The 18,622-nt window shown below is 39.5% G+C and overlaps 1 protein-coding gene across 1 annotated transcript in view; it reads left to right on the forward strand.

Moving 5' to 3' along the window:
* The window catches only part of caska (calcium/calmodulin-dependent serine protein kinase a), a 188,338-nt gene that overhangs the window by 126,101 nt on the left and 43,615 nt on the right, over positions 1-18,622 (forward strand). The window contains exons 9-13 of the mRNA XM_008279958.1: positions 1,261-1,344; positions 1,452-1,551; positions 3,402-3,523; positions 11,897-11,974; positions 17,162-17,209. Of these exons, the coding sequence (XP_008278180.1) occupies positions 1,261-1,344; positions 1,452-1,551; positions 3,402-3,523; positions 11,897-11,974; positions 17,162-17,209 (432 nt within the window). The remainder of the gene's footprint in view (positions 1-1,260; positions 1,345-1,451; positions 1,552-3,401; positions 3,524-11,896; positions 11,975-17,161; positions 17,210-18,622) is intronic.

The raw sequence follows: 18,622 nt of genomic DNA on the forward strand, positions 1-18,622 counted from the left end.
AAAAAAAAAAACTGATATGCTCAGTGCAACCATCCATCCATCCATCCATTATCTATACTCCGCTTAATCCTCATTAGGGTCGCGGGGGGGCTGGAGTCTATCCCAGCCGACTTAGGGCGAAGGCAGGGGACACCCTGGACAGGTCGCCAGTCTATCACAGGGCTCAGTGCAACCAAGGAACCCTTAATTGATTAATGGCTAAATCAATAAGAGAGGACCAAAAAAAGGAACAGTGACAAAAGTTTCAGTTTTCTGCTGAAGTGCAGGCAGGGTACACAGAGCAGAGAGGAGACAAGATAGACTGAGAGATGACAAAAGCATACTTGATCAATAAAATAAACGCAGCATGGCTCATAAAGAGAAAGCAGAGAAGCAAGTAGTCAGGATTTCGTTGGAGAGTACAGTCAGCATGGTGAAACATCTGGAGTTAATGTGCAGAGTAGTGTGAAAATGCAGAGTTTGCAATCAATGTAAAGATGCAAATAGTTAAATATCTATAATATGAAGAGCCAACATTTTACCAGTATTTGTAACCCCTGTGGGCAAAAAAACCTTCGTCGACTGAAACTGTACTTACTGCTGTAACCATATTTGCTTGCTCAGAAAAAAAAAATATTATGTTGTTATTTATTGACTAAATTCTCACATGAATACAGCACCTTCAATGGCAAGTAAACAGCGTTCTAACTTAATGTCCAGTCTAGTAGAGGGTTCTTCAGTTTATAATCTTGAAACTGAACCCAACTTGACAAAGCTTCCTCAAAGTGGCAGAGGACGTTATGTCACCATTTCCATGTGTCTGAGTAACAGTCAGTCAGTTGGACTTTATTTATTTGAATAAAATGTAACACATAGTGCTTCACAGAACAAAAGGGAAAAAAAGCAATGAAACAATAGCCTCCACTCACCAACTTTATGACATAAAGAAAGGACTCAATGGAACAGAGGAAGCGCTGTCCTAAATAGTTATAAAGCAACGAGGAATCAGCAGGTGAAGAATTAGTCAAAATTCATAAAAGCAAAAAAGGACAATATTAGATGGTTGATAAAACTGAGAGATAAATAAAATCGGTTTTTAAAATAGTAATGAGAACAAGTGAATTAATTGAGTAGGTAGTATCAGTTAAAAGCCAGACTAAGTTTTGAGTTTGCTTTTAAAAATGTCCACCCTCCTTATGGCTGGTAAAATGCTTGTCATGTGTGAAATTAGTTGAGTTGTGTTTGTGTAAGCAGTTTTCTTCTCTGTGTTGAATTTCTAAGGAGAGGGACCGCTATGCCTACAAAATCCATCTGCCGGAGACGGTGGAGCAGCTGAGAAAGTTCAACGCCAGGAGGAAGCTTAAGGTTCAAACTGACATGCATGAAAGTTGTGCAACATCCGCCATGTGGTTGTGATGATGAGATAAACGGGGCTGCAGATGCTCACGTTGATGCTCCTCTTGTTGTTTCAGGGAGCTGTTCTGGCTGCAGTGTCCAGCCACAAGTTTAACTCTTTCTATGGAGACCCCCCCGAAGAACTCCATGACTTCTCTGATGACCCCACCTCCTCAGGTACACAGACACCTGCTGCTCTTCCATCGATGGCGCACATCCTCCCTCACATTTCCTTCCTGTTTTAACGCTTTCTTTCGAGTTCTGTTTTCTTTGTAAGGCTATTTACACTGCAAACCACACCAGCTGCTGCTACACGTACAGAACACACAGCGATCTGCTGATTATCTCATTATGCAGGTTAATAGATGCTGCGAAAGAAAACATCCCTGTAGGACGTCTTTATCGTTGTGTGTTTTGTTTTGCATACAGAGTTCAGTGACAGTAGGCTTCGACTGAAAACACAAACAATGCACTTGTGATATAACTGTTTCTAACTGTTTTAACTCTGATTGCAGCACCTCTGATCATTTAAAACTGTGCTTATTTGTGTGTCTGTTTGTATTAATGCTTCCCACCTGCTAGGACTACTAGCAGCAGAACGTAGGTATCTGTTTGTTCTCTCCGTGTTGTGATTGCTAGTTGTGGTTGTTTGCACTAAAAGTTTTTGTTACAGCAAAAAGTCTTGATCCCCTTTCAGACATGTACTTCCTTCTGTTAATCTGACCGTATGTGAACACGTCAGCTTCATGTCTGAATGAAGACCACAGTAACTTTGCAGTAAATGTTGTGACAGCACTCTTACTAGATTTGATCTAGTAACATTTTCTTATCAAGTCTGAACTGCACACATGTGATGTACTTCCAGTTGTGTAAAGGAATTTGGGGAAGGCTGCTTTTTTTTTTTTACAACTCGGTACCAAAATTTATCTGAATATTAACATGACAAAGTTTGCTGCTAAAATCACAAAACACCTTCCACTTTGCTCTACAGTTTCTCTATTTATCTATTACAATCAAAATGTCCCTAAAAATCAGCCTTTACTGTGATGAAGACAGAGTCTGTAACAGGTCAGATTAATGAAATTTGCCAATAATGAATGTAATCCAGATTTAGACTAACAGGAGCTGAACATTAGTTTGTTGCTTCCAGTTGTTTAGGAGTCTTTCCTCTGAGTTTATTAGATACCTGCTGCGTCAAACAGCAGCAAGATCCGCATTAACGTCTCGAAAGAGAGGAAGCTGCTGCATTTATGTAAAACAGCAGTACCGTCATTAATTACCTATTTAATTTTGAATTCATTGAAATGATAGATAGTCCCTCGAGATGTGGTGTCTCATTTTCCAAGGGGTTCAAAAAACACAAATACAGAACACATAAAAACATCACAAATGGTACCATCTCACTTACAAAAACCGAGCTAAAACAACAAATACATCAGCATCTAAAGCAGTTTTATATTCAGTTATTTAAAGCACGAATGGACTAAAAATTAAAGGTACATGCAAATGGAAAGCAACAGGTTTTTTTAGGATGAGGGAAAAAAAGATGCGCAAATCATCCCCGATGTAAAAACAAGACCAGTTGGGTATTTTGAGGTATTTTACTGTTTGTAAATTAGTAGCTAGATTGTCATCACACATGTAGGGGAGGAAATAAAATTTAAATTAACTAGGCAGGTGGTTATTTGGACAGTTTAATAAATTTGCTTTAAGTTTATGGTTAGTCTTTTTTAAATTATTATTATTATTATTATTAAGTATTGTGCGTCACTATTTCACATAAATGACAAATATCCTCCAGTGTCTCTTTCTGAATGAAGCCACATGGAACATTAAAGTGGCCCATATCTAAATGACAGAATGAAGTGACTTCAACAGACAGTGTTGCATATCTCATGTCTGAAAAAGGCTTTTGTGTTTGTAGTAGTTTGACTTCATTAAAAAAGTGTCTTGGTCTACGACATGTGCTTGTGTGAAAGTATTCTGAAACCCCAAGGTGACGGATGCAGCTGTGATGTGTTTTGTAGGCGCTGTGTCTCAGGTGTTGGACAGTTTAGAGGAGATCCACGCTTTGACGGACTGCAGCGAAAAGGATTTAGATTTCCTCCACAGCGTTTTCCAGGACCAGCATCTACACACACTGCTCGACGTAAGTGTCAAACAGCAACACGGGACAAATGATCCCCCTTTTATGAGTAATTTATTTTCAGTTTTTCACTATAGCTGTCTTTCTGCTCTGTTTAATGGATAACTAATGGAACAGAATGACTTTGTCCAGTTCATTAAAGCTTCAGAGAGCCTTCGTCTTGTTTAGCACAGCTGCGACAGAAGATGATGAGTTTTATTTTTCCAGTGGCAGCAACTGCAGTTTCTTTGGAATTGTAGAAAAAAAACATATCTTAAAAAATAGAAAAAGAAGGAGTATTCACACACACACTACATCAAAGCCACCTCCCTGGTGTTGAAATGCTCTTTGGTATTCTTGTGCCCAGCTCAGTGTGCATGATGCAAAAAGTGCGAGGAGAGGCACGATGGGAGTTTCATGCAGATGAGGGGAGGCGACGTGTTGGTTTTGTGTTGGAAAGTGGGTCTTTGCAGCACTGACACACACAAAGTGCTCTGTGAATGCGAAACAAAGTGGCTCGGACTGATCCGCACACTCTTCCACATGTCCTGTGCACAAGCATGAATATGCATGAGCAGAAATGTGGGAAACGGGAGGTGGAGAGGGAATATCACCCACCACAGACTCCACCTTCAATGCAGTAAGAGGCACAAACAGCTTCCCTCCACCTTCACACAGGGATTCCCCTGGAAGAACTATATAAAGGTCATGTTGTTTTTGGGCGTGTGATTAAATTCCTCCCCCTGATTTGCCTGTAAACTTAACAAATAGTTGGTCACTGCTTGTTTCGGTGGCTCTCAGATGTTTGAGCTGTAGGTCACAGCAGCAAACGTTCGACTTACAACTGGTTCGTCACATTAGCACCATATTGGGTCACAAAATCCCCCTTTACGTGAGCCAGTGCAGAGACAGGACAACATTTTAGATTAGTTTGACTCTGAGTGCATCATTTCATCGCTCTGTGTTCCTATTTGGAGACTCTGAGCCCACTTTGTTTGCTCCCCTCTCTTTCGCTGTGTTGTTTTATGTCTCTGAGTGTTAAACAGATAATCTGTTATATTGGGAATTTTCAGTTTTACAACATGAAGAAATAGACATCAGAGAGTAAACGGCAAACAGCAATTAATACACTGTATGTTTATATTCAGTTCAGCTGCTGTGATACACATATTTATCCTTAAAAGTAATCAAATAACTGGAGTTTGTCCTCCTTCTCTGAGGCTTTTGGGTAAAGTTATGTTATTATAATGAGAAATAAAAATTACAATTAAATTCCCATCTTAATCTACATAAGGACTAGACTCTCAGCATGTTTAATTGGGTAATTTTAGTTCTCAAGGTTTTATATCTGAATTTCTGTCTTTAATATTTTGTGTCACTGACATAAATACATGACATCCTGCTATCCGCTGTTCAGACATTATAATGATTTGCATGCTTTTTACACAACACTTGGTTTTAACAGTTGGATTTCAGTAAAATGCATCATCATGAAATTCCTAAAGAGTTCAAACATCGGCAGACTGCAGCAGCAGGAAGCTCTGGTGCACCTGTGTTTAACCACATGTACTGGATCACCTGTTCCCTTTAACTTTGTCTTTTCTTCTGCTGATACATGAGAGTTTCCTTCCCTTCTCTGTTTCCTCCCCCAGCTGTTTAGTGTGTCACTTTCTAAAGATTTATTGCAGCAAAGTGTAATGCATATGGAATTAAACTACACAACTTGACCTTTCCAACAATGCTAGTGCTTATCTGTGTCAGCAAGAAAAAGTGATTTCAATTTACATTATGTTAAACATCAGTTGCAATCTGCCCACAGGTCTGTGTTCGTCTCCACACCTGCTACTCTGGTTTGAATTGCTCATTAACTTGCCGTTGTAGAGATATAGTCATATTTAGATATGTTATTGCGTCAGTCTGTATCAGTAAGCTAGAATTTAAGAAATGCTGCTGCTTATGTTCACATCTCCTGTTCTACTCTTTCTTGTGGTATGATATTCACATATCATTGCATAGATAAGAGGGCCAATTTATGTCATTTGCAGACAGTGGTGAGATTCCACTGTCTCACATTTTGAGCTTACATATTTGTTATTTGGGACCCAAAAATAAATTCTGCAAAATATTTTGACTGAATTTCATGATTTTCATATATTTTCCGGCCTGGGAATCTTTGTAAGCTCCAAACAAAATATTTTTAAAAATTACAACGACAGGGCTATCTGAAATTACACAAAGTGGCACAATGATTGCATTATGTAGATATGCTGATGTCTACGCAGTACTATGTGAATAGAAGAGCAAAATTGGAGGTTTGATGTGTGTTGCATATTTGCACAAACTTCTGTGTTGACAAGCAGAGAGCATTGCGGGCATTTAGCTAGCAACAGGCACCATAGCAATGACTTGTGCGATGCTTAATGTCCTCCAGGCAGCACTCTTGTGTTTAAATTAAGCTGCAATTGACTAGGACAGCATTCGTATATCCAAGTGATGCATGTAACTGAGATTTTGCAGCACTTGTCACGTGTTCGTTAACTGAAATAGCAAAGGCAGCACGGGACAAATGTCCATTGTGCTAGATTTGTGTCATCAATTAGTAGTTTATTATTTGCTATAACTGCAGATTATTGACTAAGAAAAGCGTTCAAAATTTGCATTCCTGTCCTCTTCTGCGCATGCAGGACACTTTTGGGTCGTATTAAGTCCACACAGCAGATCACATACAAGTCGTATTTAATTGGAAATGTGAACGAACTCGCAAAAAAATTGCATTTCCCAAGAAAATCTGAATTGAGCAGTAAGTCCTGCAGTCTGAACATCGCCAGTCTGTCGGATTATTAAGTCAGATAATACGCTGTTATCCTTATTTGTGACATAAAATGTCATGTTGGAGTCGGAATCCAAGGCTGTCGGTATGTTAAGGCTATTTTTAATGGCTTCTGTTTGTTTTTCCTAAAAACCTGTTGGATAGCAAGGTTTTCAGATTGTCAAGGGTCGGACTATTGCATCACGACTGTAATATCATAGATTCTTGCAAAGACAAACACTTTGATTACTCTATCAGTGACGAGGCTGACCTTCTTCGTAAAGTTCAAAATTCGTCCTATGTGGCTGAAATGAAAACATTTGATTGAGCTGCTGGGGCTGCTGGAAGAAGCGATCGCTGAAGAGAGGTGTGTGTTGTGTTAAAGGCTCTCCCAGTCGCTGGAGGCTGAATATGTTGAAGTGGGCTTCAGGAGACGAGTGGATCTGCCAAGAGTGTGTGTTTGCAGCAGTGTCAGTGGGAGCCTGGGGCTGCAGATGTCTCCTTTTCAGCCTCACTTTCACACCCCTGCCTGCTCAGAGAAGAGGGGGAGTCTGAGGAGGACAGCCTCAGACCCCGAACTAACAATGGCCTGTATTGTCTGGCCTCGGTGCCTTTCACGGCGAGCTCAGCCTCCATCACTATCTATGCAGCTGAAAGTAGCCTCCACGCTGCCGAAGCACTCAGAAACCAGAAATCCTGTGGATGCAGAGTGGATAGAGCCTTCTGGCTGAGAAAACTTACCCACACTCTTGTTGTTTTTGTTTTTCTGACAAAGCACTTTGCCGTCTTTCAGGGTGAGTTGTGTTCTCTTCCTGTTTTGTCTTCTGATGTGTTTGCAGGAAGAGTGTTTTGTCAAGAGATGCCTCGAGCTAATTTGAAGTCGTCCCCCCGTGTGTGTTTCTGGCGTTTGACATGTATAATGAGACGCTTTAGTCGAGTGCGTTTGTATTTTTTATTTCTCATGTGCTAGTTTTCGACGCTTCTGAGCAAACGGAGGCAGAGATAGAAACTACCCTCAAGGAACAGATGTCTGCATTTAGTTGTCACTAATAAGAAATTAAGATATCATCTTTGTTTGTTGTGACTGTCAGCTCATACAGCCACAGCGTGAGCCGCACTCGCTTCATACCTGTAAATAGCTGCATGTTTCTTACAGTTTGTTTAGTTATTGGCTGCAGAACCTTTGTACATTTTCAAGTAAAACCCCTTCAGAGGTCAACTCAAGTTTACTTAATACTCAACAAAAGCAAATAGATGTTGACAAGTCGCCTTGAAAGCACAAAGGACAAGAGTGCAGTAAATATGTATGTATGCTCAGCGGCTGCAGACGGCATGTGGGACGACACGCACTGGGTCGTGCTGAGTACGATTCAGCCCTCAGGCTTTCTGCTTTATTTCTGCAGACTTATAAGGATTTTCCCGAGGAGTGTGTCGTGTTTGTCTTTCGGAGAGTTTGTTCGTGATGCAGATGCACACTTTGGTTGTGCGCCATGTCGTCATTCCCGGGAACATTTGTTTTTTGTGTGCGTTCTGGTGGTGTCAGGTTGTCGCAGTGGGAAAAGATGCACAGCCCCGACATCCTCCTCCTCCTCCTCCTCCGCACTCAGTGTTAGCTTTTGCATTTGCAGAAATACACCCACAATCTTTTTTTTATGATCTCAACAGTCCAGTTTGCAGAGAATCACACAAATGAACATGTTCTACAGCCTATTATTATTATTTATTTATTTATTTATTATTTTTTTGCATTATCTGGTATTATTTTATAATTTTTCCCTGCTGCAGCACTGTAATTAAAACCACTCTGGACATTACTTTATTAAAAAAAAATAAGAGTCAGATACCAGATCTCTTCTCTTTCGGCCTTTATATCTTAAAACAAAGTCCTTTTTTCCCCCACACCACACCAGCATTAACGCCAAACATCACAAACATAAAACATAACAGCTCTACGTATTTTGCCCACAATTAGCTATGACTGCCAAAGCACACAGCAGAAACAAGGCAAATGAGATCTTAAGGAGCAAGTCGGCCACATTCTGTCATCCAGCAAATAAATTATCCACTTTGTCCATCTTGCAGTGTGTAAATCATTTCTCAGTTTTTGTGGGAAAGTCATTATTTCCATCTCATGAATCTTTGTGATGATTTCAAGCCAATTATCTGCTGCAGGTGGATCAGCCTGGAGCTCCACTCCAGCGATTGCTTTCTGTTGGACCTCCATTATGGCGTCGTGTTTTCAGCTTGTCCGTTCCAATTCTCATGAATACGATAAATCAGGAACACCTGCAGGGAATCTTTTCAAATTTGGCCACAAACGTTTGCTTGGATTCAAGGAGATTAAATTTGGTGCTCAGAGGTCACTGTGACGTCTCAAAATCGAAGAATTTGTACACAAAATCAGATTAGAATTTACACAAATGTCTAAAAGATAAAAATATGAAGTGATGATATTTTTATATCTAAAATTCCAACTGAAAAAAAAGCACTTTTCTGCCTTTATGACCATTGCTGGTCTGTGTGTAAACCCACCCAGATTTAAGCTTGTGAACCACAGATTAAAGTTTAACCCACATAGAGTGAAAAACTATTATGAGTTTGTACAGACATGGATGTAACCTGCAGAGTGACTGGCTACAGAAGTGATAATTCTATTTTTTTGTTTTTTATTTGCTGCTTCAGCAGTAAATCTTTCAGCAGGTATCTGTCTCCTGTTCTTTTTTTCTGGTGGATGACTCAAATATTAGTAGCAGTTATATCAGTTTCTATCTGGTGTTGCTTTGTACTTCTGTTTCAGTGCATTTCACAAGTAAATATATTTTTTACTTATTTTAAAGCCATAGTGACTGCATGCACTGTAGTTTCTTTTGAGCTAAAAGACTTTACAAACAAAATCATGATCAACTTATAAAATATGGCAAATTCTTTTAAATTAAAGTACATTAAGTGACAAAACTGACATTTTTTTCACCATTTTGACAAAATAAAAGCATGTTAAAGTAGACTTTTACTTTCAGTACGTTAAGTCCATTCTGCTGTTAATACTAGTAATGGAGTATTTATATTGTGTAGGAATACAACTTGTAGTTACGTGAAAGATCTTAATACTTCCAGCGTTTCCACATATTAGAAGGTGTTGATGACATCTTATCAACTATTCTGTCATCCAGACTTGTTTCTGCTTTTGGACAGTTTTATTAGCGTTGCAGCAGGTTGTTGCACCCCAGTTTGTTTCCATCTTGATGCTGCTCTGCTCCCTGACGGCTCCCGCTGACACCATAAACTCAGTAATATATTGTATTGTGTGTGATGCACCTTTATTTCCCTTCAGTGTGTGCACATCTGAGATTAGAGAGAAGAATCTCTGAGAAGTTTATGTGGGTGATGCAACATGACTTAAAAATCTTTTGGGATTTCAGAGCTCTTGAAGTGTGAGTGACAATAAAACACAAAAAACAAAATCAAATACTCTGGGTTGTATTTGGGGTTTATAAAGATTTACAACAACAGAACATGAGTTTGTAGATTATTTTTTCTTGTGCTGTTAGGGAAACTCACTTTTTTTCATTCTTCAGGCACCAACCGCCTTCAGTTTGTCACCACAAACGTCTTCTGTCTGTACGATTCGTTACGTTTTTCCCTTTTTTCCCACAATTTCTGAGAAACAAAAAGATGTTTTCAGGTTCGTGTTGTTTCCTGTTTGTTTATCATCATGTTGCCCCGTGATGAAGTCCAGCATCACATGTCTGAACTGCTGTCAGAGCGAGAACAGAAGATCTTTGGGTCTCAGTGCTGCATTGAACTGTCTGACACAAAAGCTCTGTTTTCGTCTCTGCGTCTGAGTGTTTTTCTGTGTTCACGTTATGCAAGACTCCCTGCTTTGCACCGTGCAGCAGGTTAAATGAAAAATACAAGTTGCTCATCAAACCTCACGCTGGTGTTTCTTTGTATATGATAATGGCTGCTTTAGAAACCCGCGGTGGTCTGTGTGTGTTGTTAGAAAAAGCCACTTGCTGCTTTGATTTGAGCTCCAGCTGCTGCCTTTGTTTCCACTGTGTCAGGGCCATTTTGTGTGCAAACATACAGTCTCTTAAATACACCCACACTCATCTGCGACTGGGCCCCCGTGCAGTTTATTAGTCAGCTGGCATTTTTATAAACAGAGCTCTCGTGTCTGCCGTCCTTCAGTCAGGGAGATGAGAAAACAGATCCTTCTTGTTAACAGTTAGATGCTGTGAAAGAGAAAAAAAACTCAACTACAGCTATAGCAAGCTAAGAGATGGAGCTCATAACAAGTGGGGAATAAATCTTTGTTTTTTAACCCACTAAATACCTTTTTTAAGCAGTAAATGGTTTAAGTTGTTGAAATTTTTTTTTATTCATTCATTTATTTATTTATTTAATCTTTAATTAACCAGGTGAGTCCCATTGAGACTGACATCTCTTTTACAAGGTACAAGAGAGCCCTGGCAAAGGCGGCATCAACAAGGGTTACAACAATACAACACAAAAAATAAACTAAATAATATATCATCACTATAAGGCATAAATACATGGAATACGTACAGTACATAAAAACTCATTTAAAGCAGCTACAGACTTCTGTTTTTACAGTTTGTAACAAACATTTAAAATCTCCCGAGGAAACAAGGTCAGACAGTTTGAGCGTTTTCTGGATCAAATTCCAGGACCAAGGGGCACTGTAACAAAACGCAGTCTTCCCGAATGCAGTGAAGGCACAGGTGACAGTTTCATGACAGTTTCATTTTTTTTCAGAAACTTTATGCTAAATTGTGTCTTCGACATTTTTAATGCTGGATTTTTACCTGTAGTAACTTTCACAGTGTGGCTTTAGTGCCTTTACTTACTAAACCAAACAAATTTACACATTTACAGTACAGATATTAAAAAAAAGAACAAATTAGTAATTAGTAATTAGTGTAAAAATTAGAAAAATCCAATCCGAGACAACGTGAAGAAACTTCCAGGTCTTGTTGGTTCTGTTTTTGCTCTCTGTCTTTGTTGTTTACCGTATTCTGGTATCGACTTGTTGTGACTGTTATCGTGTCACATCTTTCTTCACTGTGGGCTCATTTGTCACCACAATATAAAATCCTGCACCTCTGTGGAAACAGCACAACCATGACAAGAAGGAGAGAGAACTCAGAAATGTCTTTTGAGCAGTAAATCACAAAAACAAATATTGGAAATTAAAAATCTGACAATTATTTCAGTTTTTACAGTTGCTAGCTCTGACAAATGGTGTATTTTTGGTGATTTTTCTTCAACTAAACATGCTGGCAGGTTTTTCACTTCAGTGGGTTAAACTAAAGGAAATAAAGAGAATGATTACTTCTTTTAAGTATTTAATTCATGAACTCATTGTACTGTGTTGGGACTAGTGTAGAATATGTTAAAACAAAGTCATTCCTTCAGGTTACAAAGGCTTAAATTGAGCAATCTTCATGACAAAAGGAAAAAAAAATCTGAATATACATGTGTGAACTTTTTCTTATCTGGCTGTTGATCTCAGACTACACCCTCACAGTTTGACTGACTGACTGACTGATTCTTATCTTTGGTTTCAGCTCTACGATAAGATCAACACCAAGTCGTCCCCACAGATCAGAAACCCTCCCAGTGATGCTGTGCAGAGAGCCAAAGAGGTAAATGAACACACTTTCCTGTCCTCGCACTTCCTGTTTGTCCTCCTCATGTCATATGTGTCAGAATAATGACTTTAGCACAGATGAATCTAGCAGCTGGCTTCTCTCTCACAACACTGCATTAATCCTTCTGGCCTCTCGCTCACTAAAACTCATCATTCTGCTCACCTGTAAAGACGCTGTTCTCTGGCACAACCAGATGTTGCTGGGGTGCGTTCGGGGCGCCTCAGAGAAATGGAAAACATTTCAACTGGATTTAACTCTTAAGAGGTGAATCATTTAAACAAAAATGATTGCAGTTATCTGCGTTATAAACACAGCAGCGGAGTCCTTGGCCTTATATTTGTAGTAAAGGTTCTGTTTTATTCCAACCTCTGGTGGAAATTTATCATGTCTTTAAATTAACTGAAACACAGTTCATACTGGATCAAAGTAATCCTGAGAAAATCTTTGAAGCAACAGTGTTAAAGGTCATTTATGCAAACTTTTAAGGAACACACGATCAATTTAATGAGTCAGTTCAGAGTTGTAGATTGGATGAGAGCTGCTGGTGAGGTCAGTTTTGTCAACTCTGGTGAGTGTAAAGGTGTTGCAGTTTGACCTGCAGAGGATCAACAGAACACTGAAGCTCAGTTATACTCAGTTAAAGTCTACATTTTCTGAACCATATGTAGCTGCATGTAACAATAATGCAAACAACCCAAAAACAATGCCTTTTGGTATGAAATATTTGGTCGCAAAAATGAAAAATAACTTTCATAATTAATTGAGCAGGTCTGTTTTTATGACCTGCAGTTGGTTTTGGTTCAGAAAATTGACTTCTCCATCTGTAGTTATGCAAGTTGTACCACACAAACCAACTATTGGTAAAACAGAGTTCCATCCATCCATTATCTATACACCACTTCGTCCTCACTAGGGTCGTGGGGGGCTGAAGCCTATCCCAACCTTGGGGGGGGGGCGAAGGCAGGGGACACCCTGGACAGGTCGCCAGTCCATCGCAGAGCCACACTTAGAGAGAGACAACCAAGCACACTCACATTCACACCTACGGACAATTTAGAATCACCAATTAACCTCAACATGTTTTTGGACTGTGTGGGAGGAAGCCGGAGAACCCGGAGAGAACCCAGATCTTGTTTGTAAAACCGTTACCAAATAGTGCTTTTTGATTAGTAATACATTTCTTTTGACATGATTCCCAGATGTTCGAATCTTGAATAGTTTCAGAGATATCGTCATCAACACAGTCTCAAATTTCAGTGTGCGAGAAAATGAGCTGAAAGTATGTGGGTGGGCATTTTTTTTTAAACATTATAGTTTATGCTGTAAAAAAAAAAGTTTGAAGCTACTCAGATGGTGGAGCAGAAGGCCTCTGATGTTTTGAGATGGAATAACCTGTTCTATCATCTCTATTATTTATTCATGTTCAGTTATCAAGTCCTCCGTTAGCTTCTCCTCGACCTACAGTGACCTCCAGAGTTCAGTTTGTTCAGGCTGTCTGAGAAAACACCGGCCTCTTTCTACAGAGCAGCTTTTAATAAAGATCTCTGGCTTCTGTGTTTGACCTTCTTCATTACTGCTGGTCGTAGCAGAAACACACCCCAGCAGTGTATTTGTGGCGTGTTTTTGCCTTCGTGCACAGTTGCGCTACAGTCTCCGGGGTGTGACTCTGCCTCCTTGCACAGTTAGTTTGGCTTCACCTCAGGATGCTGCTTAACAAGGAGGCAGAAAGAAGAGGGAGTGTGTAGAGGAAAAGCACCGTGAGTGTTTCTGTTCGTCCACGCGGGCGGCTGCACAAAACGCTGCCGTGTTTACGTTGTGTGCTTTGTTGAGGGAGCAATTAAAAAGTCTGAACGGCGAGGGAGTGGGTGAGCGCCGCCGCAGTAAATCCCAGAGCTGTTAAGACAGAGGAAGCCATTTAAAAAGGAGCCGAGCTCTGTTTTTATGTGGCTTTGGTTCATGTCAAAGAGACCCAGCTAATTAACGCAGCTCTGCTACACTGTGTCTGCTTATAGAGTCTGCTGCACATTTTCCTACTTAAATCAGCAGAGATGGATCGAGTGATGTGGATAGAGCCACAGAAGATGCAGACAGACAGTGTGAGGGAGTTTTAGGCCAATCATGGCAGATTTTTAGAAAATCTTTTGTGGTTTTTTCATGAATTTTCTGGTCGACTCTGCAGAAAATGAAACCTTACAGCCATGTAGAAACACTGAACTGTGTCATCAAACCAGGCCCTGACTGTATTTATCAAGCATCTCATGGCAGAAAGTTTTACCAGTTCTTTGATGCATGTTTAGTCCTGCTTTTAAATCATTACAGCATCTTTACATACATTGGTAACTTATCCTCACCAGTCGAGCAAGGAGCCACTTGTAGGTCCAAATATAAATGATTTTACAACTAAGATAATTCACTGGCATTTTTCTTTCTTTGTTAGTAATAAATATTCACATGCCGATAACCAGCCAATTAATTTACCTGCTAGAAGAGTAACAACACAACATCTGGTCTGTTTGGAGCCTGGATGGGCTGAGTGAAGCAGCTTTAATGTGAGAGTACGATAACAATAAAGATAACCATAATCTGGTAATTGGATGATGCTTCTATAGACTGTACAAAACATGGCAGTAATAAATACAGTAGAAGATGCCGGGCACAACACCAGCTGTTTGTTAACTACTAAAAATACACCAGGAAATAGATGAAACTAACAACACTTTGAAAGAAAAATGGAGAGAAATCCTTCATGAATTGTTTTCAATCAGAGAAGTTGTAATTCTTCTTTAAAGTCAGCTGATGTCAGGCCTGTTTCATGCAGTCTGGAGATGATGACAAAAAAGAAGTAAAAACAGCTGATCAAAGGGCTGTACTACGAAGCAAGTCCGACATAGCCAGGCTTTCTTTTGTGTAAGCCGGCTCGAGAAAAATCAGCCCCAGCCAGAGATTACGGGTATCACAAAGGTAGTTATCAACTTTCTTTGTCAACTCAGACTTCCTGCTTCAGACTCTGTGCGCGTTCACATAAAAAGGAGCGTTTAACGCGTCACATAACTCTTCTTCTGAACATAATGAAACGATCGTGTGCAGCTGCTTCAGTCAACATGTTGTTTTAATGGAGAACAATGAGGAATATATAAAAATTATGACGGTAAAAAGCGCCGCTACTGCAAATGGTGCAAGACAGAACTGCTGGTAGAAAACTGTTAAACGTGTTAATATATATTTTACTGATGCAGCCGTTTATTTCCAACTGACAGCTGCATGTTAAAATTAAACTTTAAACTTAACATATTTGAAGTGCATTTAGGTCTGACACTGTCCCATAATGCAGGATATCACTGTAATTTTTGGCCCAATCAGAGCAAAATTAGTGTTACTGATTGAATATTCTCTGTAATAAATACCACTAGAATAATCCATTTTCTCATCTGTGTTCTATCAGCTGCAGTACCTGTAGAGTAAACGGACTTGACAGCAAATCCGATCCAAATATAAAAACATATTCATGTGATTTCTGAATTGTCAACTTAAGATGTCGGGTTCCCATGGCAACATGATATTTACAGTAGGGCTGGACCCGAACATCCATATATCCAAATATTCGGTCGTTGTGGTGGTATATGATATATATTCGCTCGCAACCTGCCACCAACCTACACACAGTGCAGTCATGTGAGTTTTGCTTTGCTGGATCAGAACTTACTCAGCTCCCATGTAGGACTACTTCTGTTGTAAAACATCACAAACTGCCTTAAGTTGTTTCTATCAACGTTTTCTGATGAGATCCTTCAAAAACAGGCGTAAGAAACCCAGATGTTGGTTGGATTTAAAGCTGCTTTTACTCTGTTGAAAAATGAGTTGAATGTTTATTTGGATCTCGTTTAGTTGTTACTTCGACCACAATCGCATCCAGACTCTACCAATGTGTGATTGGCTGAAAGCAGCAAAAGTTTTTTCCCCAACTGTGATTTTTTTTGGTGTACCAATTAAAGGGAAAGTTCACACTTTTTTGAGACTGTCTGTAAAAGTCAGGAGCCCGTAAAAGCAGTATAAACAGGTTTATGTCATTGTTAGCCGCCTCATTTAGACAAGTCAATTGGACCAAACAGCCCAGTGATGATCAAAGACTTGCACGAATGCAACCACAACAGATTTTAACTCTCACACACTTCTAATTATCTGTATGTTTAGTGTACTTGTTGTGTGTCATCTTCAGCTCCACCAGACTGGAGACGCCTGCTGGACAGTTTGGTAAATAAGATTTAGCTTCACAAAAAATTAAATAAAAGCCAAGGCTGCCTTCAGACAACAGTCAAAGGAACAGTATTTGCATTTCACATCAGGATCTTGCATCTGTGGCATTTGTTCGGACATAAACTAAATCGAGTTCTGATGCAGAACTTCATTGACTTTTTTTTTTTTTAACCCTCTGAAACCCAAAACCTGGCAACAGGATTGAAAGTAAGGGTAATGTTCTTTTTGTTTGTTTGTTTTTGTTGGTTTGTTTTTTAATGGCCTAAATTCCTACATTTATCAAAACAAGAAACTGTAGAAACAGAAAATTGTTCATTTCTAATCTTAAATTCTTAATTGTCCTGTTATTCCTCCTGGTGAACCTGAGGCTTTACCTGTAAACTCTGAGGTCCTGGCTGAGTCTATAAGTCTGCAGTGCAGCTTGACCTCAAACTAACTCATCATTTAATCTCGGTTGTGCCTTCAGGGACTCCTCCTCCTCCTCCTCCTTCTACTACTCTGCTTCACCTCTGTCTCTGCTGATTCACTCCGGCTGAGGTGCTTTGAACCAATCAGACTGTAGCTTCCAGTGAACTCTGGTGGGTTTTCTCCCCCAGCAGGGCAGTTTGAAGGTGCTTCAAACTCCAATAAAGCTTTTTCTCCAACTGCACTAATACACTCCTCTAACCTCCACGCTGTTAAATCTTATCAGCTAAATGAACTGAGTACTGTTAGTGTTGTGTTGGAACTAATCTTTCCTGGGAGTGAAGTTTTCGCTTTGGCTGTAGATACTAATCTCACAGATTCACAGCCCGTCTGAGAAATGTCTGGCTTTGATTAAAGGTGGAGTTTGACTTTCTGCCATCACTGACCTTTAAACTTTCACCTCCGAGGAGGACAGTCAACAGATTGTGTAACCTTTGTTCCTGTGTCTTCCTCCACTTAAAGAGTTCCTCCCAGGATGCAGCGAGTGGCGCTTTGAAACATCTGGAATATGTAAGATCTCATCACACTACGGCCACGTTCACTATACTGTTGAGGGGAGTGTAAGACACGATTAGCTGGTGAAGTTTAAAAGGTGTCAAAGTACCAGAGGTGGTTTGAACTAATGAATGAGGGAAGTGATGTGCAGCAGCTTCCTCTTCCTGTATGATCTAAATTTGTGTATCTGCTGGTGTGAGTCTGTTTCAGTGACCGACAGCAGCTACAGGAAACGTACGCACACACAGTAATAATCAAAATGCTGAGGACAAGCTTAACACAGCAACCAAAAACACAACTGGTACAATAGATACAGCAAAATGTTACCATCTTAAGGCAACTGAAATGCTAAATACGTAGACCAACCCTATGCGTGACTCAGCTTCTAATATATTCTTCCCTAAATTATCAGTTTTTTTACAATAATTTCTGCTCGACCGTCTGATTTGCCAGAAAATTTTATAGCATAAAATATGGATATTTATAAAGATAACTGGGAAAGTTTAGCTTAATATATCAGAAGCTTTCCAAGATTTTTTGTTTTTAAAACTGCCTGTCAACCCACTTTCAGCACGTTATTTTGCACACTGAAATTTGAATCAATATCTCAGGAACTATTAAAGTTAAAAGCCTTATTATCTTTAACAGTTTACATTTTGAAACACCAGAGGGCTGTACTACGAAGCAAGATTAGTGGGTTATCAAGGTATGTTGAGCCTAAAGTCACAGTTTTCAGTGTCATGAAGGTGGCTCTCTTTTTACCTGGCTAGATCTCCATGGTAACTGAAGCCGTGGAGCTATCTTACTCGGGGGCAGGTTATGTTCAGAGTTTCGGATTTAAATCAGCTGGAAAGAGCGTCTCCCTTTAACCAAATTGTTTACTATTATTTATGAGCAATACAGATTCTCTGCTGTTTTATCTGCAAACACGCTGAGTTGTGCGTTACTAATATCACTGAATGAAGCCGTGTACTTACAGTGTCATACACTGTAAATATCACATTGCCATGGGAACCCGACATGTATTTAGTTGGTGATGCAGAAATCACATAAATAAGTTTTTATGTTTGGCTCTAATTTCCTGTCAAGTCCGTTTACTCTGCTGGTACTGTAGCTGATAAAACAGAGAAAATGGATTATTCTACTGGTATTTATTACAGAGAATATTCAATCAATAACACTAATTTCACTTTGATTTGACCTAAAATTTAAGTGATATCCTTATACTGGTCACTGGAAGTTTAACATGGCACCTCATGGCAAAGAACTCTCTGAGGATCTGAAAAGAAAAGAATTGTTGCTCTACATAAATGTTAAACATTAAAATAAGTAGTAAAATATTTGCAGAAATCTTTTGTGACATACTTTACCTGCTCAATCAGTTATGAAAGTTCAATGAAAATATATATATATATATATATATATATA

This window comes from Stegastes partitus, unplaced genomic scaffold (assembly GCF_000690725.1).
Source record: "Stegastes partitus isolate 25-593 unplaced genomic scaffold, Stegastes_partitus-1.0.2 Scaffold177, whole genome shotgun sequence".
Taxonomy (NCBI): Eukaryota; Metazoa; Chordata; class Actinopteri; family Pomacentridae; genus Stegastes; species Stegastes partitus.